The 23378-nt window shown below is 36.3% G+C and overlaps 1 protein-coding gene across 1 annotated transcript in view; it reads right to left on the bottom strand.

The window, feature by feature from the left end:
* Positions 1-23378, bottom strand: part of MALRD1 (MAM and LDL receptor class A domain containing 1) — a 307929-nt gene that overhangs the window by 279485 nt on the left and 5066 nt on the right. Inside the window, 1 exon segment of the mRNA XM_053673503.1 lies at positions 15304-15400. Within this exon segment, the coding sequence (XP_053529478.1) occupies positions 15304-15400 (97 nt within the window).

The following is a 23378-nucleotide window of genomic DNA, read 5'->3' as shown; positions in this document are numbered from 1 at the left end:
GCACTGATATGAATGTGAAACAGTAAACTAGTTTGCTACTTGATTAAGGAATTGGAGAGCTAGGCAATGCTACAACAAAGGAAAACATCAGGAAAGAATGAAGGAAAGATAGAGAAAGGGAAAATCTACGGTAGATATCGGGAGATAAAGCACTATTGCCCTGTGGTTAGAAACGAAATAAACCGACTTTCGTTCTGAAATGTATGACCAGATAGCTCATTATTTAGGTGTGAGACAAATTAAAAAATGTGTAAAGTTTACAAATACTAAGCAAGTTCATCACCACAGAATTTTTATAAGTAAAAGAACAATTAATTTAAGAAATAAACCTTTGTAAGAAGGAAAAGGACCCAAAAGAAAGAGGATGAAATTTGTTTAAAAGGTGAATAAATAAAATGATAAAATATATTATTATAATAATTGAAAATATAATAGCTTCAAAAGATATTTACTTAAAAACATTTCTGAAAATATTATACTATAGTGAAAGACCAAAATAAGAGGTTAAAATGGTAATTAAATTATGCCAAGTTCTTTCTATTCCAAAAGCAATATACTAAAGCACTCTAGTTATTGTTAAAGAAAATTTAATATTAATAATATATGTCAAAATTTCAAATAGCCACAAAAATACAAGATATACAAATCAAAGCTTCTAAGCCAGTGACAAAAACATTAAAATAAAAGACTAACAAACTAAGACCTTAATAGATATCTAACCAAAAAAGATACACAGATCATAAACATGCATATGAAAAGAGGCTCCACATAATCTGTCATCAGGGAAATGTAAATTAAAAGAATGAGATTCCATTACACACCTATTGAAATGGTCAAAATCCAGAACGCCAACAACACCAAGTTTTGGAGCAGATGCAGAGCAACAGAAATTTCAGTTCTGGTGGAAGCAGGATATGGTACCGACACTTTGGAAGACAGTTTTCTGGTCTCTTACAAAACTAAACATACTTTTACCAGATGATCCAGCAATTGTCTCCATGGTATTTACTCAAAGGAGCTGAAAACTTAGATCCACACAAAACATGCACATGGACGTTTACAGCAGCTTTATTCATAATTGTCAAAACCTGAAAGCAACCAAGATGTCCTTCAGTGGGTGAATGGATAAACTGTGGTATATCTGGAAAGTGGAATATTATTAGTGATAAAAAATACATGAGCTATTGAGCCCATTGAAAGACAAGGAGGAATCTTAAATGCATATTACAAAGGAGCTAGTCTGAATAAGCTACATAATACATGACTTCAACTACATGATACTCTGGAAAAAGCAGAACTATAAAGACAATAAAATCTACATGGAAGTAGATACCCTAAATTTAAAATAAGACCAAGAATACCCCCAAGATAATAAAGCAATGAAGATAAAAAGTATACAGAAATCAGAAATTTAGTGTTAAAATAAGAGAAAGAAGAAACTTATTGATGATATTGCAGCAATGGGGTCAGCAAATATGCTTGATAAAAAATTTTTTGTTTACACAAAATCTATTATCTCCTGATGATAAGAAAATAATAAAATTTACAAAATCAAAATAATTAGTTAACCTAGTGTGATTTTTTCCTTATGCTGTTGGAGATGATTTTTTTTTGCACTTTCAATATCTTTGGCATAATATAGTCTCAATAAAATATACTATGTTCATCAAGACCCCTAATTAAATATCTTCATACTACTCACAATAAAGTACAATTCTAAAAATAATATGTAAAAGACATTATACTTTTTCTACCTTCATTATCACTACTTTGATCTTGCTGAGGTGTAGATTCCCGTGCAGGAACTCCTCATGCTTCAGTGAGCATCCCAGAAATTTGTCCAGGAGGTACTTCTGATGCCCAGTCGCACAAGTCAAATTCAAATCCACAGGGCTGACATACTAAAGAGAGGGGAAAAAAGATTTTAATGGACTCTGACAGTCCATGAGAGTGGCTACTAACATGACTAAGCATTGCAATGAGGCTTAAATGCACACATACAAATTCATATCTGGAAATTTTGATTCGATATGTCTTAGAGTGGATTAGCAACTCTATTTTTCAAGTCCTTCAGTTGACTGAGATGGATACCAACCCAAATGAGAACCATTGCCCTAAAAATAAAAAGTGCCTATTTTTTCTTGGACAACTGCTTTGGTTTTGATTTTTTAAATTACCTCATATTTGACCTTAGCTGTTTTATTTCATTGACTATTCATAATCTTATTGAAATTTTATAGAAGAATCATTGCACGTAGCTTTAAGATGGTCTTTAGTGGATGCTGTTTCACCAAACAACATCACCTGAAATTGATATGTTTAGTATCTTTTATTTGTTGAATAAAGGAATCTTCCAATAACATTCCAGCTAAAACTCCAATAACACTCCACCTAAAACTTGGGCATAAATGTCAACAAATGGCAAGTGAGTATCTGATATTCTCATTAGTGATCTGAGTCTCGTGAATGGATGACACACCAACAAGATGGGCATGGAAATTTAACACTCACACTTTAATTCTTCATCTGTACAGTCAAATTTGCAGAGACTTGAATCTAGATGGCATAGTTCCTGCTTGGTATCTGATGTTTCTTGACATGGTAAAGTTTCATCTTTTACATTTATTTTTTATTTTACTTCATTTTAAAATTATATTTCATTGATTATGCTATTATAGCCATCCATATTTTTCTCCCTTTGGTCCCCTCCACATAGCAACCCCCCACACATACTTCTTCAAGCAATTGCCACCCCATTGTCCACATCCATGGATCACACATGTAAGTTCTTGGGCTACTCCACTTTCTATACTGTATTTTACATCCCGATGGCTATTCTGTAACTATATATTTATACTTCTTTTTTTCTCTTTTTAATATATTTTATTAATTATACTATTACAGTTGTCCTATTTTTTTCTCCCTTTTATTCTCCTCCACCATACACCCCACCTCCCACCAGCATTCCCCTTCACTCTCTTAGCTCATGTCCATGGGTCATATATACAAGCTCTTTGGCTTCTCCATTTCCTATTCTATTCTTAACCTCCCCCTGTCTATTTTGTATCTATCATTTATGCTTCTTATTCCTTGTACTTTTTCCCCATTCCCCCCATCTCCTCCCAGCTGATAACACTCCATGTGATCTTCACTTCTACAATTCTGTTCCTGTTCTAGTTGTTAGCTTAGTTTGTTTTTGGTGTTGTGTTTTTTTGTTTGTTTTATTTTTTTAGGTTCAGTTGTTGATAGTTGTGAGTTTGTTGTCATTTTACTGTTCATATTTTTATCATCCTTTTCTTTAGATAACATTTCGTATAATAAGGTCCTGGTGATGATGAACTCCTTTAACCTGACCTTGTCTGGGAAGTACTTATTTATCTGTTACTTTTAAGGATTAGCAAGAATGAAATGCAGGTGCAACTAGGGAGACATGTATTTCTTAAAACATTAATGCTTGTTCTACAAGTCACTCTCCATCCAGCTACTATTTATGGCAGCATCCCCCCTTAGGTAGACCCCACTCCTGAGAGAAATAGACAGGAAAAGAGAATATATAACACATACCAATGCTTCCAGAGTTTAATCAGATGTCTGTGGTGAGTGCCAAAAGCAAATCTTCCATCAAATGCATCAAATGTCACATATGGTGTCCTCTTTAGCTGGAAGCTGGATCTTCCCTGGAACTATTTTCCCTGCCACCCTCTTAGATGGTCCCTGTTTTTTCTCACACAGCCCCTCAAGGCAGAACTGAAAAGTGGACAGTTGTCTTCCTGCCCCAGTTGCCACTTCCAGATAATTCTCACTCTCACTTTCCTAAATACCCAAGCGTTGAACCTCTTCATATCAAAGTGTATCCTCACTCTGTTCCAGCTTGTTGCAGTCATCTGCAGACATGGGTACACTACCCATCAATCTTTGATGATTTCAGCCCTTCTCTCACTGCAATTCTTTGTCATTTCAACATTCATCTTCATTCACCTTGCTTCTTAATTTCTTGATTTCTTCATATTGGTGATCATGAAGGAGAACATTGATGAAAAGTTACCTCTGCCACCACTTCTCTGAGTATTATTATTACTAATGATAGCACTTACTTGATCTCAATTATGAGTGGCCCATCCACAACCTTCATCCCTAATTGTTCCAGTTCAATCCCTCTAGTATCGCAACTGCAAAAATTTTGACAGCATCAGGCTGTACCAAGTAATGGTCCTATAATTTCATCAATTCTTTTCATCCTCTCTCAGGTTCTCTTGTCCTTTCTTACAGGTGTCAGAGAATCAGCCATCCCTGGCCCTTCTCATGCTTCCCCAAACTCTCAGGGCAAAAAGTGGTAATCTCATCTCTCCATGTAGCACAAGCCCGGGACAGTTAGCTTTTTAGATTGTCATATGAGTGCCTGACATTAAACTGTTAATCATTGCAGCACCTGTTTTAAAGACATCCATCTCAAATAGACACATGGCCAGCTACACATCTGGATAAAGAACCAGGCAGCCTCCACTCATGAAGTTTCCCTTTTAGAAAGCCCCGGTTTACCTAGATAATTGACCATTTGACTGATCCGGCTTTTCTTTTCCTGGCTCTTATGTTTTTAAATTCATCCAAAAAAAAGAGTGAACTTGTAAAATCCTAGGTCTCACACTTTTGATTCCAATAAAGGCAGAATCTCAATAATTCCACCCCCCAGCCCTCCCTCGGAGACCTAAATGTATGGCCCTGCAGTGCTTATTCTATACTCTTCAGGACATATGAGCAATGAATGTTGTTTTTTCAAACTTTCCTGATGGTTGTTGCCGAGGTGCATCTTGCAAACATAATGAGAACCACCTCAAGGGTAGGTCCAGCCACAACATGGGCCCCAAAAAGGAAATGTCTGTGGGGGCTGCTACAAGTAGTGAGGGCCCAGGTGAGAGCCCCAGGCATGCCTAGCTGGTAGCATCACTATGGTTAGGCTCAGATCTACACAAAAGCCACCACTTATTCCCTGCTGCGTCTGTGCAGCAGGACTTGAGGCAAAAGGAACCACAATCATGCTGATTGAAATGACATATGTATGACTACTCACTTCATTGCATTGTGGCAATCCCATACTACACTCTTCTAATTCTTTCCTTTTCCTCTATTCCTAGACAACTATTCAAAGCACTTTATCCCCTTCCTTAAATTTCTACCTCTTCTTTCATTTCAGCTAATTACCCTTCATTCCATCTCATCATTCTCAGCTAATCATCTTTCTTCACATTTCATAGGAAAAATAAGAAGAAAATTTCACAAATTCTGCTACCAATCTACCTACACAGTTGTCCACATGCCTTTCCTCCTATAGCTGTAATCATGGTCTGCTCTAAGCCCACTCCTTTTCTTTATACAGAAAGTGTGTCTCCTCTTGCCCATCTAAGAATTCATTCCAGCAATTTTCTCCTCACCTTTACACCAGCATGTTTTCATGGAAAAAAGCTTCAGAACACAAAGTGGCCAAAATTTCATTTATTTTAAGGAAAATTCCTGACCCTTCAACATCTTCCAGCTAACTTTTCTAAGTTTTTCATATTCTTACTGAGCCCATACCAATTCTTCCCTCTCCATTTTCTCTTAAACCTGTAACTAAGGTTTTTGTCAAAAACCTTTTTTATTGAAAAATAAAATAAAATATTTTTATTGAGATAGAGTTCATGTAACATTAAATTCATTTTTAACCATTTGTAACTATGCAATTCATTGACTTTTAGTATATTCTCGATGTTCTACAATCATCATCAGTAGCTAGTTGCAAAACATTTTCATCATTCAAACATAAAGCTCCATAATCATTAATAGTCACTCCCCATTCTCTCCTCCCTTATCCCACAAGTTTCTAGTGACCACTAATCTCCTTTCTGTCCACATAGATTTGCCCATTCTGTACATTCTATATAAATGGAATCATACACTATGTGGCTTTTTATGTTTGACTTCTTTCACTTAGCATAATACTTTTAAAGTTCACTTATGTCATAGCATGTATCAGAATTTTATTCCTTCTTTATTTTTATACCCTACCACTCCACTGGAACTCCATGTATATAAAAAGGATGACCTCTGTATTGTTAAAACTGGTATTTAATTTTTCCTCCCCTACATACCCGACATGTCAGTAATATTGGGTCTAGTTGATCACCCCTCTTCTTGAAATGCTTTCTTCCCTAGATTCTAGTACATCATTTTCTCTTGGTTTTCTTTTTAAATTACTAGCTGTTAGTTCTCATTCTCCTTTGCTGGTTTTCCCTTATCTCCTCAAGATTACAGAAAACAACATTAGTGTCTCCCAGAACTCAGTCCTTGGATCTCTTCTCTTCTCTACAGTCATGATCTTGTTAATGTCACCTAGTCTCACACCTTCAAAACATTCCCCAAACGCCAGGGACTCATACAATTCTATCTTGAGCCCAGACCTTTTGCTGGACCCCAATACAGGTATCGTGCTGGAAACTTGGCCCCTTTACCTGAATTAACTAGCAAGCATTTCAATAAAAATATGTCCAAAACTAAAGTTTTGGTTTTTTCTGCCCAAACTTTCTCCTTTCACATTCTTTCCCATCTTAGTTCATAACACCATCATCCTTCTAGTTTAGTCAAGACATTTGGAGTCATCTCTGTCTCTCTCACTGAACATATACCATCCATCAGCCTTTTATCTAGAAGGCACATCAAGAATCTGACCATATCCTACCACCTCCACTACTACTCTTCAAGGGAGCAGCATTATCTCTGGGTTATAGTGACAACTTTTTATTTTCCCTCCTTGTTGCTGCCTTTGTCCCAGTACGTGAGTCAGATCATGTCTCCTCTGCTCAAAACCCTTCCATGGCTTTCTAGCCTTCATGAAGTAAAGACAAATGTCTTTACCATGATCATACACATATAAACCAGGCTTACTCTTTCCTTGGGAAATCTGTATCTACAGCACCTTCCTATATGCACATTGCTTGCTTTCTCAACAACCTGGGCTCTTTTCTCAGAAACTGTGATCTGCCTGTGACTGTGCCTGATTACTCTGAAACTGCATCTCACTCTTACCTGGAGCACTTCTTATCTTGGATTTCTGTTTTACTGTTCCCTTTAGCACATATCACCACTTGACATAAAATTTATCTTTTCTTTATTTGTTTAGTATCTTTCTCCCTGATCAAATGTAAATTCTATGAATGCAGGGATTATTGTCTTTTTTTTTTTTTTGGCTGCTGTCTCCCCAGTGCCTAGGAAAATTTTTGGACACAACACAAGTGCTCAATATGTACTTATTTAATGAATAGATATACAAATGACTTAAGAACAACTTGACAAAATAATTAAATATTACACTCTCTATATAAATTATTTACATTTTATTTTAAATAAATTGAAGTAATTGGTTATGATAATGATTTACCAATAATATTCATAATCTGGTTCCTCATAATGGAAGATTACAAACAATGAGTATGCAAAGCCTCTTGAATGGAAGATTTATTGAAAACAAAACTGCATCTGCAATTAACGGAGCTGGGGCAATAAATGATGCTGAGATGGACAATAACAATTACCATGAAACAACTAAAACTGTAATTTCTGTAGATTCGTATAATAGCTACAGATCTTTGTCCCCCTAGAGCTACATAATTAAATATTGGCTACAGTTCAATTAAATGTTGTATATTATCTCTAATTTTTTGCTATTTACACAAGACAAATGACAACCCTCAAAAGTACTATAAACAAGAATAGCAAGCCCTGGCTGGTGTAGCTCAGTGGATTGAGCACGGGCCTGCAAACCAGACAATTGTGGTTCAATTCCCAGTTAGGGCACATGCCTGGGTTGCAGACCAGTTCCCTGCAGACCAGTTCCCTGCAGGCCAGTTCCCATCAGGGGATGCACAAAAGGCAACCACACATTGATGCTTCTCTCCCTCTTTCCTTCCCTTCCCCTCTAAAGATAAATAAATAAAATCTTTAAAAAAAATAGCAAAACAGTCAAGTATAAATTGCATGGAATTAAAAATGTAGCTCTTACCTACTGGAATTAAATATCTTGCACTAATGTCAACCACTTTTGCTACCTTTGGCTCCAAACTAGAATTTACAACCATAAAAGCAATGGCCTGAGGGTGTAAGGTGTCACTCAGGCTTCTGGACAGCATTTTTTTTTTTTTTGCACATTTATCTCAGAGCACAAAGCTATTTAAAGATGCCAGTTATTTATATTTATGTTCACATTTATTTTCTCTCCCTCCTTACACTTCTTTCTCATTCTTACATGTATCACAATCTACATCAGAAAATTATCTTGGAGTTTTTTAATTCTCCATTAACAATATATGATCAGCAGCATGAAGCTTTGCCAAACATTTTAGGGTCTCGGTGCCAGTGAGACCACATGTCTGGAGCCTGCCATCCTTCAGAACTTACCTCGTACATGCAGGTGATGTGAGCTTCGCCAGACCCTCTCAGATGACAGACAAGGGAATCCAGGTCCAGGGGCCACTGCAGTGAAGCCTATGATCAACTTCCACTTTTGACTCCAGGGGCTTTAGACAGCCTCTTAGTCAGTTTTCTTAAATCAGAAATTAGTAAAGGAATTCAGTGAAGAGTTATGAGATCTCAAAGTGTAGCTAGAAGTTAATAAAGTGAAAAAGGTAATGAGGTCCTTAGTTATTTAAGTGGACTGGATAAAACATATGCATTGTTCAGATTTTCATTAGAGATAATTTGTGTATTGGCGGCATTTATACATCTGACGAAGGCAAAGTCCTGGTAAACCAATCTAAAAATATTCACAGAATATTCAAAATATCCTGAGTATGACCCACAGCACACAATCTTAATTAAATTATAAAAGCATTTATTCAAGAAGTAGTGTTATCTGGAGCTCCAGTGGCACAATCGGTTAGCGCGCGGTACTTATAAGAAGTAGTGTTATTTAAGAAGCAGCAATTGAGCACATTCTTATTTAGTCATGGTCCCAAACCCTTAATTTTTCTTTTCCACATTTGCCACTTTGGCAAAGTTTAAAGAAATCCTCCTGTTCAATAAATGCATAGTGAATGGATATATTAAGGACAGTAATTACAATGATACTGTTTGAAGGTGTGAAAATAGTACAAAATATTTTTACTATTATAAAAATAGTTTCGTTTTACCGTCCAACTTGAAAAATGTTCAAAAACCATTAAAATGCTTATATCTGACACTTTTATGGAAAAGGTTATTGACATTTCAATAATAAAAATACATATAGCAAAAGAATAAAGTTATGTTTTTTCTCTAAAGATATACTATATTTAATCCATGTAATACATATTCACCATCAGAATTTTTCCAACTTTAAAAAGTTACTAGCTCTTTTTAAATTGTATTTTTAATTTACTTATGGTAATATACTTTTTGGTATTTATTTCTGTGAGTTTTGACAAACACAGAGCCATGATCTTTAAATTCATCAATATTCCATTTAGTCACTCAGGTCTCTTTTGATGTCATTCAGCAGTGTTTTGAAATTTTCAAAGTATGACGACAACTCCAATTTTGCTAGATTTATATGCAAGAATTTGCTTTGATTGTATTACAAATGGCACCATATTTCTAATTTTGATTTCTAATTATTTGTTGCCATGCTTTAGAAATACAATATTAATTTTATACTGACCTTGTATCCTACTACTATGATAAACTCATTTACTAGTTCCAGAAGCTTTAAAAACCAAATTCTATGATATTTTATTTATAGACATTTGTGTTATTTGCACATATAGATAGATTTATTCCTTCTGGCCCACATGATGACCTTTCCTCATGTGTCTTGTTTTATTATATTGGCTAGGGCCTCCTGATGAATAGAAGTGTTAAGAACAGGTTTACTTGCCTGATTCACAGTGTTAGGAGTAAAGCTATCCTTTCATCCTTAGGTATGATGATTTCCTTTATTTCATTAAACATGTTTACATTTTGCTGAAATCTTTTATCATGACAGTAAGTTAAATGCTCTCAAATGCCTTTCTGCATCTGCTGAGATCATTATGTGCTTTTTTTCTGTAGTCTATCAACATGGTGAATTACATTGATTGCTTTACAAACACTGAACCATCCTTGTAGTTCCTCAACGATTGTGGCATACTATCTTTTTAATATATTACCAGATTGCATTTGCTAATATTTTGTTAAAGTTTTTTTTTTGTAATATAAATGTTGGTGTGCAGTTTATTTATAATATTTTTGTCTGCTTTCAGGATTAGGGTAAAACTGCTCTTACAGAATAAGGTAACAAGTGTCCATCTCTGTTTTCTGGAATAGAAAGTATAAAACTGGTGTTATTTCTTCCATAAACATTTGATATAATTTTCCAATAAAACCATGTGGTCCTGGGGTTCTCTTTAACAGAAGGTTTTCACTATGAGTCCTATTCCTTTATTAAATATAAATCTATTCAAGTTTACAATTTCTTCTTTAATGTTTTTGGTTGTTCGTGACTTTCAAAGAATTTGTCTATTTCATATAAATTGCTAAATTTATATGCATAGAGTTATTCATAGCATGCCTTCATTACACTATTTTTAAGTAGCTGTAGAATCTTCAGTGTTAGCTCCTCTTTTATTCCTGATATTGTTAATTCGTATCTGCTTTCTTTCTTCCTTAATCAATAAGACTAGAATTTTGTCAATTTGATTTGCCTTTTCAAGAAACCAGCTTTTGGTTTTAATAATTTACTGTATTTTTTCATTTTTAATTCCATTAAATGCCTTAACATACAGGGTCTGGCACAAATAATGCCCTTCTTATTACAAAATCATAAGCATTTTTTGTAACAATATCACATTGAAGCACACCATATGACATTTTAGGTGAAATGTTTGAATTAGAACTATAAATTGTTACACCTATATTATTAGCCTACCAACCAAACTCAAGCAGGCCTTACTTCTCTGCTGAACCCTATGTATTATTTGTGTACTGCATGACTTAGCTTTAATGTGTTCTTTTTTCTACTTGATTTAAATCAGGAGTGTCAAACCCATTTTCACTGGGGGCCACACCAGCCTCATGGTTGCCTTCAAAGGAACGAATACAACTTTAGGACTGTATAAATGTAACTACTCCTTAAGTAAGGGCAAGGAGCTCAGTGCTGCTGTGGGATAAAACAAAGTGGAGGGCCGGATTCGGCCCACAGGCCTTCTGTTTGCCACCTGTGATTTAGATGGATCATTAAATTACTGGTTTAAGACCTTTCTTCTTTCCTAATAAACACTTTAGATCAATTAATCTCTTTCCGAGCACTGCATTAGCTGTAATACACAAATTTTAGTATTACATTTTCACTTTAATTCATTTAAAAAGGGGTGGGCTGGGATGGGAGAAATAAACAGAAAACTGTACTTGAAAGATAACTAAATAAATTTTTTTTAAAAATGGCTATTTTGAAGTATGCTTTATTTAAATATGTGTAATTTGGTTTCCAAATAATTGTGCATTTCTCAGGCTGTGGCTTAATTTCATTTTAGTCAAAGGATATATTTTAAATAATTTCAATTGTTTTAAAATTCTTAAGGGTTTGTTTTTGACCCCAGTAGTGCCTGGCCAATCCATATCAAAACCTGAAAAATTCAATAGTACTAATCTTTTCTTTACTCAACATTTTTATAATTTATTCATCATTTATTCTTTCATTAATTTTGATTTTAATACATTATATTAAATTATCATTTATCTCGATTAGTAGACATCATAGCCTACTTGGGCTGCCACAACAAAGTGCCAAATACCAGTTGGTTTAAAAAACAGAAGTTTATTTTCTCACGGTTTTGGAAGATGGAAGTTCATGACAATCATCTAGCCAATGACATGGCCAAATAACTGTCTTTTCCCATTTCTTCCTTCTTCTTGTCCAGGAAGATGTACAGAACTTCAACAGTCATTTTGTGACCATCAAATTACAGTCATTAGGCAAATACCAAGGAAATTCCTTACTCCTCAACTTTAAAAGTCTTAGAAACTATGTAGTTTATGGGAAAAAAAAAACAGTATTGAAGAAACTACGCCATAGCTATCTACCTCCTTTATTTTCTGAAGTTACCTAAGAAAACATCTGTTTCCTTGCACCCCAATACATTCCTAACTCTATCCTCCTCTGGAGGAGAATTTTCTGATGCTGATATCAAGAACATGTTGTGTTGGCTCTGCCTACACGTCTCAGAGGCTCTCCTACCCTGACCATTGTCACCAACTGCATGAAACTGAAACCACTGATTCTGGATAGCTGTACACTGACCCTTGATAGCCATTCCCAAGTACAGTAATCAACACAAGACCAGCATCCCAAATGCCAATTCTGTCCCTAACCTTGAAATTGGCTGGCTTCACTAAGAATGTCCTTAAAACATTATTTAAAATGCAGGCCCATCTTCAGTGATTCCCACCAAGCTGTCTGGAGTGAAGCCCAGAATCAATTACTCCTCTGCGTAATTCTAACAATTAGCTAGTTTTAGTGTATTGTGATAGTGCCTGAACTTGACTGGAGAGCCCCATTTGGCAAATTAATGTTACAGAATTTTACCATCTCTCACATCCCTACCATTTACAAAATGCAGCTCCATCCAAATGCAACCATGCTTTTGCTCCATTATTAATCTTCATGGTGCTATTTTCATCCCAAAAGTTGAGATATTCCCTCAATCTTCACTCTGTTACTTCCTGCACACTCACCTTCAAAGAACACACCATGTGACCTTATCCCAATACTAGCTTTTTTCATAAGATCACTTCCTTTGTACCTTTTCCCAAGGGCTGACTTCTTTTTCCAGTGCTCCATAAAGCAGAAGGCCTGAAATTAAAGTTCACATTCCTCTAAATCCCCACTGTTGCTTCTACGCAATGAATTAGACTTCCATGTGCAAAAACGTCTCGGCTCATGATATCCACCTTGTCATCCTGTATTATCCACAAAGGTCCACTTTCCAAAGTTCTCTTCTATAGCCCCGAACCTTGTAATTTCATATCAATTTAATAATATCTGTGTGAAATGTCTAATAATTTAGTTTTAAAACACATGCCTCATCTTTGTAAACTTTATTTTCACACCATCTTAAAAACAATATGGTTGTAACATTACCTAGAACTACTATCTTAGAAATTTTAGTCTCTAATAGTTTCCTATTTGATCACAACTTTTCTGTGAGTGCCCAGCTTTCTGATGTTCTCACTCCCACTGCTATTGCTTTTTAAGTGCTTGCTAAAAGATTTGGCATTTGTCTTTTGTAATTTATTATGGTTCATCGACACTGGCCTTTGACCCAGTATATGTATCATGGAAAATTAGGGAGATGGCTTTGGTTCCCAGGACCAAGGACAGAGAGGAAGTTCATGTCTGGAATAACAGTAGAGTTTTATTACTGGTGATCTCAATTCCCAAACACAAACCCAGCATGTTCCTGTGTAAATTTGCAGTGCAAAGAATTTCAATGACAGCAGGCAAATCCTACATTTTTAACAGTTAGGACAGTCCAGCTAATTGTTCATTTCATTGCCTAACTCACCTTCAAGGGTGATTAGCTAGACTGGCCCATAATTAGGACTATTTAGGGATCACTTTGTTTGGCTGACTCCAATTTCTTTGACAAACTATGAAACAGCATACAAAGAACTGATGAAGTGACCAAGGTCAGGAACTAGATGTCTCATTGAGAATCAAGTGTAGGCTGGCCGTGCTCTGGACCCAGGACTACCATGCAGGGTAACAGAAGAAGGAATATTAGGGGAGATCTGAACAGCAGAGCAGTCAATAAAATTTGCTTTACCTGGAGTTAACCGTGTGTCCTATACTGACATATTGCATCCTTTCTAATAAGTCTAATAAATGTTAACTTCTTTTAATGAAAAGGCAATGAAGTTTATATTTCAATTATTTACTTCTAGAAATGGGTAAGAATTACACTCAGTCCCTTTCAATTTACCTCCACTTCAATTTATCTGTATTCAGTTGACCATATGGTAATCTCTTACCTAAGATATGCTGAGCGCAAATACTGCAATGATGCAGAGAACTTTATGTGTTCCAGTGTCAAAGGGGCTGTCACAGCTCCTTTAAAGACCTGTGTCTTAGTCTGGGTGGTACACACTTGTAAGCTCTTACAATATGAGTAGAAGTGCTGTGTAAAATCCACGCCCAATACAGACACCCTTTGTCAAGGTTCCTCAATCTCCCTTAAGTAGACCAATGCATCTATGCTGTTCTTTCTTTTCTCTTTATTTTTATTGTTGAAAAATTTTATTTTTCTCTTTATTTTATACTATTACAGATGTCCCATTTTCCCTCCCTTTGCCCACCCCTCCCTGCTTTCCCTCACGCCCCGCCCCCGGCCATGATCACAGTGTTGTCCGTGTCTATGAGCTATGAGTACATGCTCCTTCTCATATATGAGTATATAATCCCCTCACCTTCTTTCACCCAGTCCACCTCCCCTCTGTCTATTTTGGATGTAAGTTTACTTTACACATTAGATTACATGTTTAAGTGAGATCATATGGTATTTGTCTTTCATTGATTGGCTTATTTCACATTTACAATAACCATATCTCTATACCAAATTAGAACTTGGAATCCTTTCTAAAAAATAACTGTCTTTATTCTGATAAATCATACTATAGCATAATAAAATTTATAAAGGAGAAAAAATCTGTCACCTACCTGATGTATATTTAATTCTTCATTGATTATTAGGCTACATTAACGTTGCTTAATTAAATTAAATTTTAACACTTAACTTCTCTACTGATAACAATGTAAGTGGGGGATTGAATATTATTCAGTTAATATAATTATGGAACCAATATGGACCATTTTTATATCTGATATTTGTGGTTTATTGATGTAGTTGTTTCAGTCTAAATAGAAAATAGATTATAACTAATATCTCCGTTTGTGTCTCTCAATGGAATAATCACATTAACTCACAAGAATTCAGTTTCAAGTCTACAGAAGCCAGTTTTTTCTCAGTTTGCTAGAAGGCATAGATTTCTCTTGGTTAGATTGAACTAGGCAGTGAAAACATTGCTATAAGGTTTCAAATCTGAAACTAAATTATCCCTTTCAACTCTTTATAGCATCAGTCAGTGAAAAATATAGCCTATATTCACTCTAGCACAGATATAGTCATTGTTATACAATGTATTAGACAGTGGAAAACAGGACACTCTAAAACATCAGGCAAAAATAAGGAGTGGATCAAAGTCATTACAAGTTTAAGCTGCACTGAATTTATTGTACCTTAGAATCAAAGCAAGAAAAGTTCTTACCATTTGCAGGCAAACAGCCTGAACTGAAAGATACTTCATCAGTAGCTATGGCTTTGTCCCATTTCTGAGTTGAAATCATTCGACCTTGAAAAACAACCTGCACAGGAAAAACAAAACAAATAAAAATATAAAGCAAAGAACATCACTGCCACACAACCTGAAGGTAGAGAGCCTACGTACGAATAAAAAAACATGCCACTTCTAGAAGCACGTGGGTTACTATGCCGATTCCAAGTGGAAAGAGACCAAAGCATATATGCTCCAGGGCAGGCAAATGTACAGTCATATCTCTACCTCACATGTCTAGCATGGGTTAGGTAACATGTTCATGAAGAGACAACATTCACCTGACTTCTACCCTATAATCATCTTCTGTGTTTGGTTCTGCATGTTCACGCTATTTAGTATTTACCAGCTTTTGCACCCAGCTCCACTTTGGACTCTGGTTCTTGGCATTTCAAAACTTTGCCCTTTTTCTACCTCTGGTTTTCGGTATTAACTCACAGTCTTGCCTTGGACATCTTTGTGCTGTCCTCCGGCACATTTTCTGTCATGATCCAAACATAGCTCGGGACACTGACCAGAAGTGGTTGCTCCATGACTTATTGTGAGAATGACTAAATGTTATATTCTGAGGTGCAGCCAGCCCAAGTCTGCACCAAGAGAACATACATAGGTATAATAAATCTGAGAAACTTGAAAGAAAATGCTCTCCAGTTTCTTAATTACTTAAATCAATAGAAAATGGTTGTGCTGATAAAGAGCATTATCCCATGCTTACTATAAATACCACTGATGTTTGAGGCTTAATTCATGGATACATTAACTTTGTGTTCATTGTTTGGCTTTGTTTTAATACTAACATTGTATTATTTTTAAAAGCCCTGCCTTTTAGCTGAATGATTGGTCTGCATGCAGTCAACCCTGGCACATCATTTATCTCTGCTGCATCCTCTTTTGTTCTGGTACAAGCTGATGCACTGAGACATTTCCCATTAAACCAGGGACGACCTACTAGTCTGTTAAAAATACCATGAGAAATATCCATAACCTATTGAATGCAACTTGTCGATACGTGGCCCTAAGAAAGCCATCTTTTCTTCACATAAAACAGAAGAACTCTGTGACCAGTTATAAAGCAAGGCCGTGCTGGAAAAGTAGTGATGTGATGGCTTTTATATGAAGGCAGAACAGCAGAGTGATTGAAGTACATATTTGGAGCCTGACTACTTGGGTTCAGGTCCCAGGTACACCACTTAATAGCAACATGACCTTGGAGATGTTACTGAATATCTCTATATCTCAGTTTCTTTTTCTTTGTAAAAGGGTGCTGACAAAAATAATGTTATTACCCATGTGCTATGGCTTATACAAGAATAAATGTGTTATTACATGTACAATATCACTGGACACATCATTGGCATTTAAATGTCAGCTATTATAGCATACATTTATTAAAATATTTAAGCTATTATATAAATAATGTGCTTACAAAAAAATCTACTCTCTACAGTTAACATTTTTTCTCGAAGGCTTTTTCATACAGATACACTCCCCAGTTCTTGTTGAGCTCAGCTCATGCACACACCCGTAGAAGCCATGCAAAAGGAGACAAGTAGAAATAAACATTACAAACCATCAGACTCTTCTATCTTTCTCTACACTCTCCCCAAATCTAATAATCCTCAGGATTTCAACTGTCACCCAGGTTGATGAAACACAAATTTACATCCCAAAGGTCAACTTCTCTCCTGGGCTCTCCTCCCATGTCTCCACACCTGTTGGGCATTTTCAGTCAGATGGTGTGAAGACACTTTAAATTCATAATTTCTTTCCCCTGAACTGGGTCTGTCATCAGACCCCCATTCTCTGACAGTGGTACCAGGACACTGCTGCTCTTTAATGCTCAAAACTTCAGACTGACCTTTGGAAGCACTTTCTCCTCCAGGCTCATGTCCAATCAGTCAAGACCCATTAAGTCCTCTCTTCTGTCCTGTCTATTCCCCATCCTCTATCTTCACACGGGACCTCATAAAGTAACTTTAGTTTAACTTCTTGCCTTCATGCTTCTTTTCATTACAGCCCATAACACATATAACATAGTGACTGATTTAACTAAATTATTGTTAACTTGGTATAACTGAAGAAAAGTTAGTGTGAAAATTGGTTGCCAGGTGAGCTTCCTCATCCAGCAAGAAAAAATGTTTTCCTTAGGGAAAGAACCATTTCTCTAAGTGTAGGGAAATTTACTAAAGGGTCTTTGTGGCTTTGAAACACAGGGTTCATTAGCCATCCCTAGATCATCTAGTTAAACATATTCCCACTAAAAGATTTTCCAGGGACATTGATTGGGATCCTGAAAAGAGGGATGAGTTGAATCCCATCAGGAAGTGGAACCCCAAGATGATTTCAAAAGCCAGGCCTTAAGGTCAGAGGCTTGTTGCTGTATAGTAGTCATGTTTCTCAGGAAGGCGACATCTAACATTCCTTGTTTTCTCCAAAACTTGAGCAAAGGATTTTTTTTCCCAAACATCCACCTCATTTTAACAATGTTAGGGAAAATAATAAGAGAGTTAAAAAGTGGCAACATAAAGCAAATACAACACACGTAATGGAGTCAGGTATGACCTACGTACTGTCACCCAAGAGCACACACGAGACAAAGGTCTTTCACCCCAAACTAAGTGGAGGTGGCCTTCACAGGGAGAGAAGGGGTCAGCACTTAAGCTGCTTAATTTAAATCTTAGATGAAAATTTGACAGTAATGGTAAGTAATGGACAGGAACCCACTTGGTTTATATTAGTAACTACATGAACAGAAACTCTTATAAGGATATCTATTGTATAAAGTTTTCTTAATTAGTAGTGTATATTCAATATTATTTCCCAAGTAAACATGTAAAAACCAAAAAGATGACTAATCTTTTCCCATCATGTGTTTAATAGTAAATATTCTTGAATTAAAAGGTAAAATGGCTTAGATTATAATTTTGAAAAGTTTGAGAATAGAATTTTTAAAATTAAGATAATAATGAATATTGATTTATATATAAATAACTTATCTTTTTTCTGTATTTTGGAATAGCAGGCTGCTGAAAATTTTCTAGCATCCCTAAATGAAACATCAAAGACATGACAAGTAAATAATAGCGTATTGAAAGTACCTCTACATCTTTTTAAAAATTTAGGCACTGACTTCATTTAGCTTAAGAATTTAAACATTCAACTTGAAACCCCTAGCGAGTGATATACTTAGTAATATAGTATTCACTCATTTCTACCCATAAAACCAACACGTGGGCTCCCTTCGAGAACAGAAATAAATGAACGTTTTATTTGAATTTGGGACTAAATTTCTGCTATGTGTTGGGACTGTTTTATTCTTTGCCTCCACAAACATTTTATGACAATAGTACAATTAGTTGCTTATATCTGTAATTTTGAAAAATGTGATCGAAGCTCATCAGCATCAGGCAATGCATAGTAATGTTGTTTTACCCAACACTGTAGACAAAAGAATATTTAATGAGCATCATGTAACAGATTTGACCAAATCAGAGGGTTGGGTTACTTCTTTCCTATATCTCACAAGTCCTTACAATGCTTTAACATGGCAAGAAATTATAATAGCTCTGTGCCTAAATGATTGAGATCTGAAATCAAACTATACCAGGTCCTAACCTGGTTGAACTTCAGTAGGTTTTTCCTCTTTCTATAGCTCATAATCCTCATGGGAACAGTGGAGTAAATTAGAGCTTTACTGCAGAGGAATGAGATAAGTTAGTTAGTATTCACAATATAAGACAAATACACAATGGATGAAATGCAGTGCCTTACATATAGTAAGCACTCCATAAATGGTAGCTGTTATTATTCCTTAAGTATCTTCGTGAACTTACTGAGATGCAGCTGTCTTTGTTGACTAAATGCACACACATCATTGTTTCTTTATGGAGTAGTATTTCCTTAGAAATCAACATGCTTTCATTTTATTAGGGGATGGACCCAGTACTTTACAGATGACAGTGACAAAGCCCTCACAAGCCAGAGGCTTTCTCAAAAGCTAATGCTAAGCTAGGGTCCAGCTGGGACTAAAGCCTCCTATCTGGATATTTCTAAAGGAAGCATGAACAAGCTTTACAATGATCAGAATGCAGCATGGAATGGAAATTTTAAAAAACAGAATAATTGTCAGAGGCTAATAAGTTGATGAGGCAGCAGAAATTGTCTGGAGACACTGATTACAAGATGCCCTCAAATAAGCCTCTCACTAAATCTTTTCAGGAATGAGCTACTGGATGGTGACAGACAGTTATCACAAGCACAGCACATCTCTGTGGCCCAGCTAAACAAAAACAAATGAACATCTGCTCAATTGCTGATGGGATAGAATTGATGCTTTAGATGAAGGCATCCCCACAAGTCTTAAAGATTGATACAGCCAAAGATCCCAAAAGAGTCGTATTGTTTTCGAATTTTTAAAAAGCCTTTAAGGTACAAGTACTGTTTTCACATCAGCAATAAAGTGTTTGGGGAAACAAATTAATACGCTGCACATGTGTCTGCTTTGGATGAAACCACTGCGGCATTTTAAAACACTCAAATGAATAACCCTGCCACCTCAGCTACTTCTGAATTGCACCGGAGATGATATATTTGGGAGTCTTAAGTTTTACATTTAGCTAGTACATGTGCTTAAATTCATCCCACACAATGTGCCACTTGGGAAGAGACAGCCAAGAAACACAAGGAAGTTATTTTAAAAGGTTTGCACTACAATATCCAGCAGGTTTCAGCCCTGCCCTATACCAGACTCTGCTTTTCTAGTGGTAAAGACCATAACCTAAAGGTACAGACATGAGAAGATAGTTTGACTTTTGTTAAGCATGCACTTTGTGTTAAAGTTGGAAAAGGTGTGTAAGTGCTGATAAAGTTTGTAAGTACACAAGATTCCCATCTCAGTCACTAAAGTTTATACTTCTGTGCACACAGAAGGGACTTCAGCAGGTTCCCCCTTCAGCATCCAGTCAATGTGACTCAGCAGCCTCCCATACACTTTGGCTCTGTGTTGCTGCTTTTATTGTTACTGGAAAAAGACAAATACATAGGGGAGTAAGAAGAGAAATGCAAGAAAAAACTAGAAACTTCTAGCAGTTTATCACACTCTAACACCCACAACAAATTAGATACATTATTTTTTGTCTGGGGGCTCACTCTGCACACTGCCCCCCACCAAGTCCGGGAATGCACTGTGGCCTATGTCCCTGACTGTCAAAAACCTCTTTGCTAACCACAGATCAGATATGGGGTTAATATCAAAATATATAAGAAACTCATACAATTCAATAAAAAAGAAACAAAAATATGGGCAGAGGACCTGAATAGACATTTGTACAAATGGCCAACAGGTACCTGAAAAGGTGCTCAACATCACCAGTCATTAGGAAAATGCAAATCAAAACCAAAATGAGATATACTTCACACATGTTAGAATGGCTGTTACCAAAAAAGACAAAAGTTGTTAGCCAGGGTCTAGAGAAAGGGGAACCCTGATGCACTGTTGCTGGGAATGGAAATTGGTACAGACACTATGGAAAACAGTATGGAGGGCCTTCAAAACATTACAACAAGCACTAACATATTATCCAGCAATCCTTTTTCTGGGCAGGAAATCAATAAAAACAAAATCACTATCTCCAGGAGATATCTGTACTCCCACATCTGCAGCACTATTTACAATAGTTAGGACATGGAAACAGCAATGTCCACGGATGAAAAAAAGAATAAAGAAAATGTGGTACATACATATGAAGAAATAATTCAGAAAAACGAGGAAATCCTCCATTTATGACAATATGGGCAAACCTACACAGTGTTATGCTAAGTGAACTAAGTCAGATGGAGAAAGACCAATACTATATAATCTTATATGTGTAATCTAATAAAACCAAACCCACAGAAACAAAGAATAGAATGATAGTTGTCAGGGATTGTGGTATGAGGGAAACAGGGAAATCTTGGTCAAAGTATACAACTCCCAGTTTTGAGATAAGTAAGTTAGTTCTGGGTATCTAATATGCAGTGTGGTGAATATAACTAATAATACTATTATTCACACTTGAAAGTTGCTAAGAGCATAGATCTTAAGTGTTTTTGCCACACAATAACAAAAATACAACCTGTAATTATGTGAGGTGTTAAGTAACTTTATTGTGTTAATCATTCCAGGATACATACTTGTATCAAATCACCACTTTGTACTCTTAAATGTATACAATGTTATATGTCAATTATATCTCAGTGGAGCTGGGAAAAATATATTTCCCCATTGGAGCTGGGAACATTCCCTGAATCCCAACTATTGCATCCCAAATGTCCCAAATAAGTCTCTGTTAAATAAAAGAATCAGTCATTCACGGGAAGACTTAAATGCCTGTTGGCTTAAGATACCCTCCCAACACACACCAATATTTGACTTCAATAGAGTGCAGAGGCTCCAAAGACAGAAGTGTGTCTCCAACAATATATTACCACTTAAGTCCTATCCCCCCCAGTGTCATTTAACCATCTATTAAGTGCTTTTCTCTGATCTTCTTCGAATCCCCATTTAATTTACAAAAGTCTAAAAATTCCAAACTACAATGACTTTATGACAGCTCAATTAAGAAAATATGCCATTCTTACATCTTGTAATTCATTTTTATAAGAGATTCTATTTATTCACCTCTCTTTCCTTTTAGCCATTCAGAATAGCTGAACTTACAGTTCTGGCCAAAATAGAGGCATAGAATGGAGACACTTCACTTCCTCACACAACCAAAACAAGGATAACAACCAATTTAAAAGCAATGAACAACCAGAAGTGCCCGAAAATCAAACTGCATGGAACTCGGATAACCAAGGGGTTAAAGAAACATTCACCCAGACTGATAGAAAGGGCAGAGATCAGAGATAAGCAGACCAATGGGGAGGACATGTGGCAAGGCAGCAGACTACTGTGGGTGAGGCAGGGCTGGCTGAACAAGAAACGGAAGACTCAAAACTAGCTATAAAATACTGTGGGGGTGTGACACAGGGAGAAACTCTCAGTCTCACAGGAGAGCTCACTGGAAAGTGGAGCTAGAGTGGAGCAAGTGAGCAGCATTGTTCCCTCTCTGACCCCTCTCCCACAGGCAGCACTACAGTGCTGTAAAGAGGGTTGCCCCACCCTGGCAAATACCTAAGGCTTGGCCCCTTAGAACAGAACAGGTGCACTGAGACAAAGAAATATGGCCCAAGTGAAAGAACAGATCAAAACTCTAGAAAAAGAGCTAAGTGATGAGGACATAGATAACCTATCTGATGCAGAGTTCAAAACACTGGTAATCAGGATGATCACAGAACTGATTGAGCTCAATTACAAAGTGAAGGAAGAAATGAAAGCTACCAAAAGTGAAATAAACCAAAATATACAGGGAACCAAGAGTGAAGCAAAGGAAACTGAGACTGAAATCAACAATTTAGAACACAAGGAAGAAATAAACATCCAACTACAACAGAAGGAAGAAACAAGAATTCAGAAATATGAGGAGACGCTTGGGAACCTATGGGACAACTTTAAGTGCTCTAACATCAGAATCCTAGGGGTGCCAGGAGGAGAAGAACAAGGGCAAGAAATTGAAAACTTATTTGAAAAAATAATGAAGGAAAACTTCCCCATTTTGGCAAAGATAATAGACTTCTAGGAAGTCTAGGAAACCCAGAGAGTAACAAAGAAATTGAACCCAAGGAAGCGCACACCAAGGCACATAATAATTAAGTTTCCCAAGATTAATGATAAAAAGAGAATCTTAAAAGTAGCAAGAGGAAAGGAGACAGTTACCTACAAAGGAGTTCCCATAAGACTACCAGCTGATTTCTGAAAAGATAACTTACAGGCAAGAAGAGGCTAGAAAGAAGTATTTGAAGTCATGAAAGGCAAAGACCTACATCCAAGATTATGTATTTTTGGACTATAAGATGCACTTTCCCCCTCAAAATTTGGAAGGGAAATGGGGGTGCATCTTATAGTCTGAATGTAGCTTACCTGGCTTGCT

Source organism: Artibeus jamaicensis, unplaced genomic scaffold (assembly GCF_021234435.1).
Source record: "Artibeus jamaicensis isolate MK-2021 breed Jamaican fruit bat unplaced genomic scaffold, CSHL_Jam_final contig_867, whole genome shotgun sequence".
In the NCBI taxonomy this organism is placed as follows: domain Eukaryota; kingdom Metazoa; phylum Chordata; class Mammalia; order Chiroptera; family Phyllostomidae; genus Artibeus; species Artibeus jamaicensis.
The sequence above is the reverse complement of the archived record's forward strand: the minus strand, read 5'-3'. Positions and strand labels throughout refer to the sequence as shown.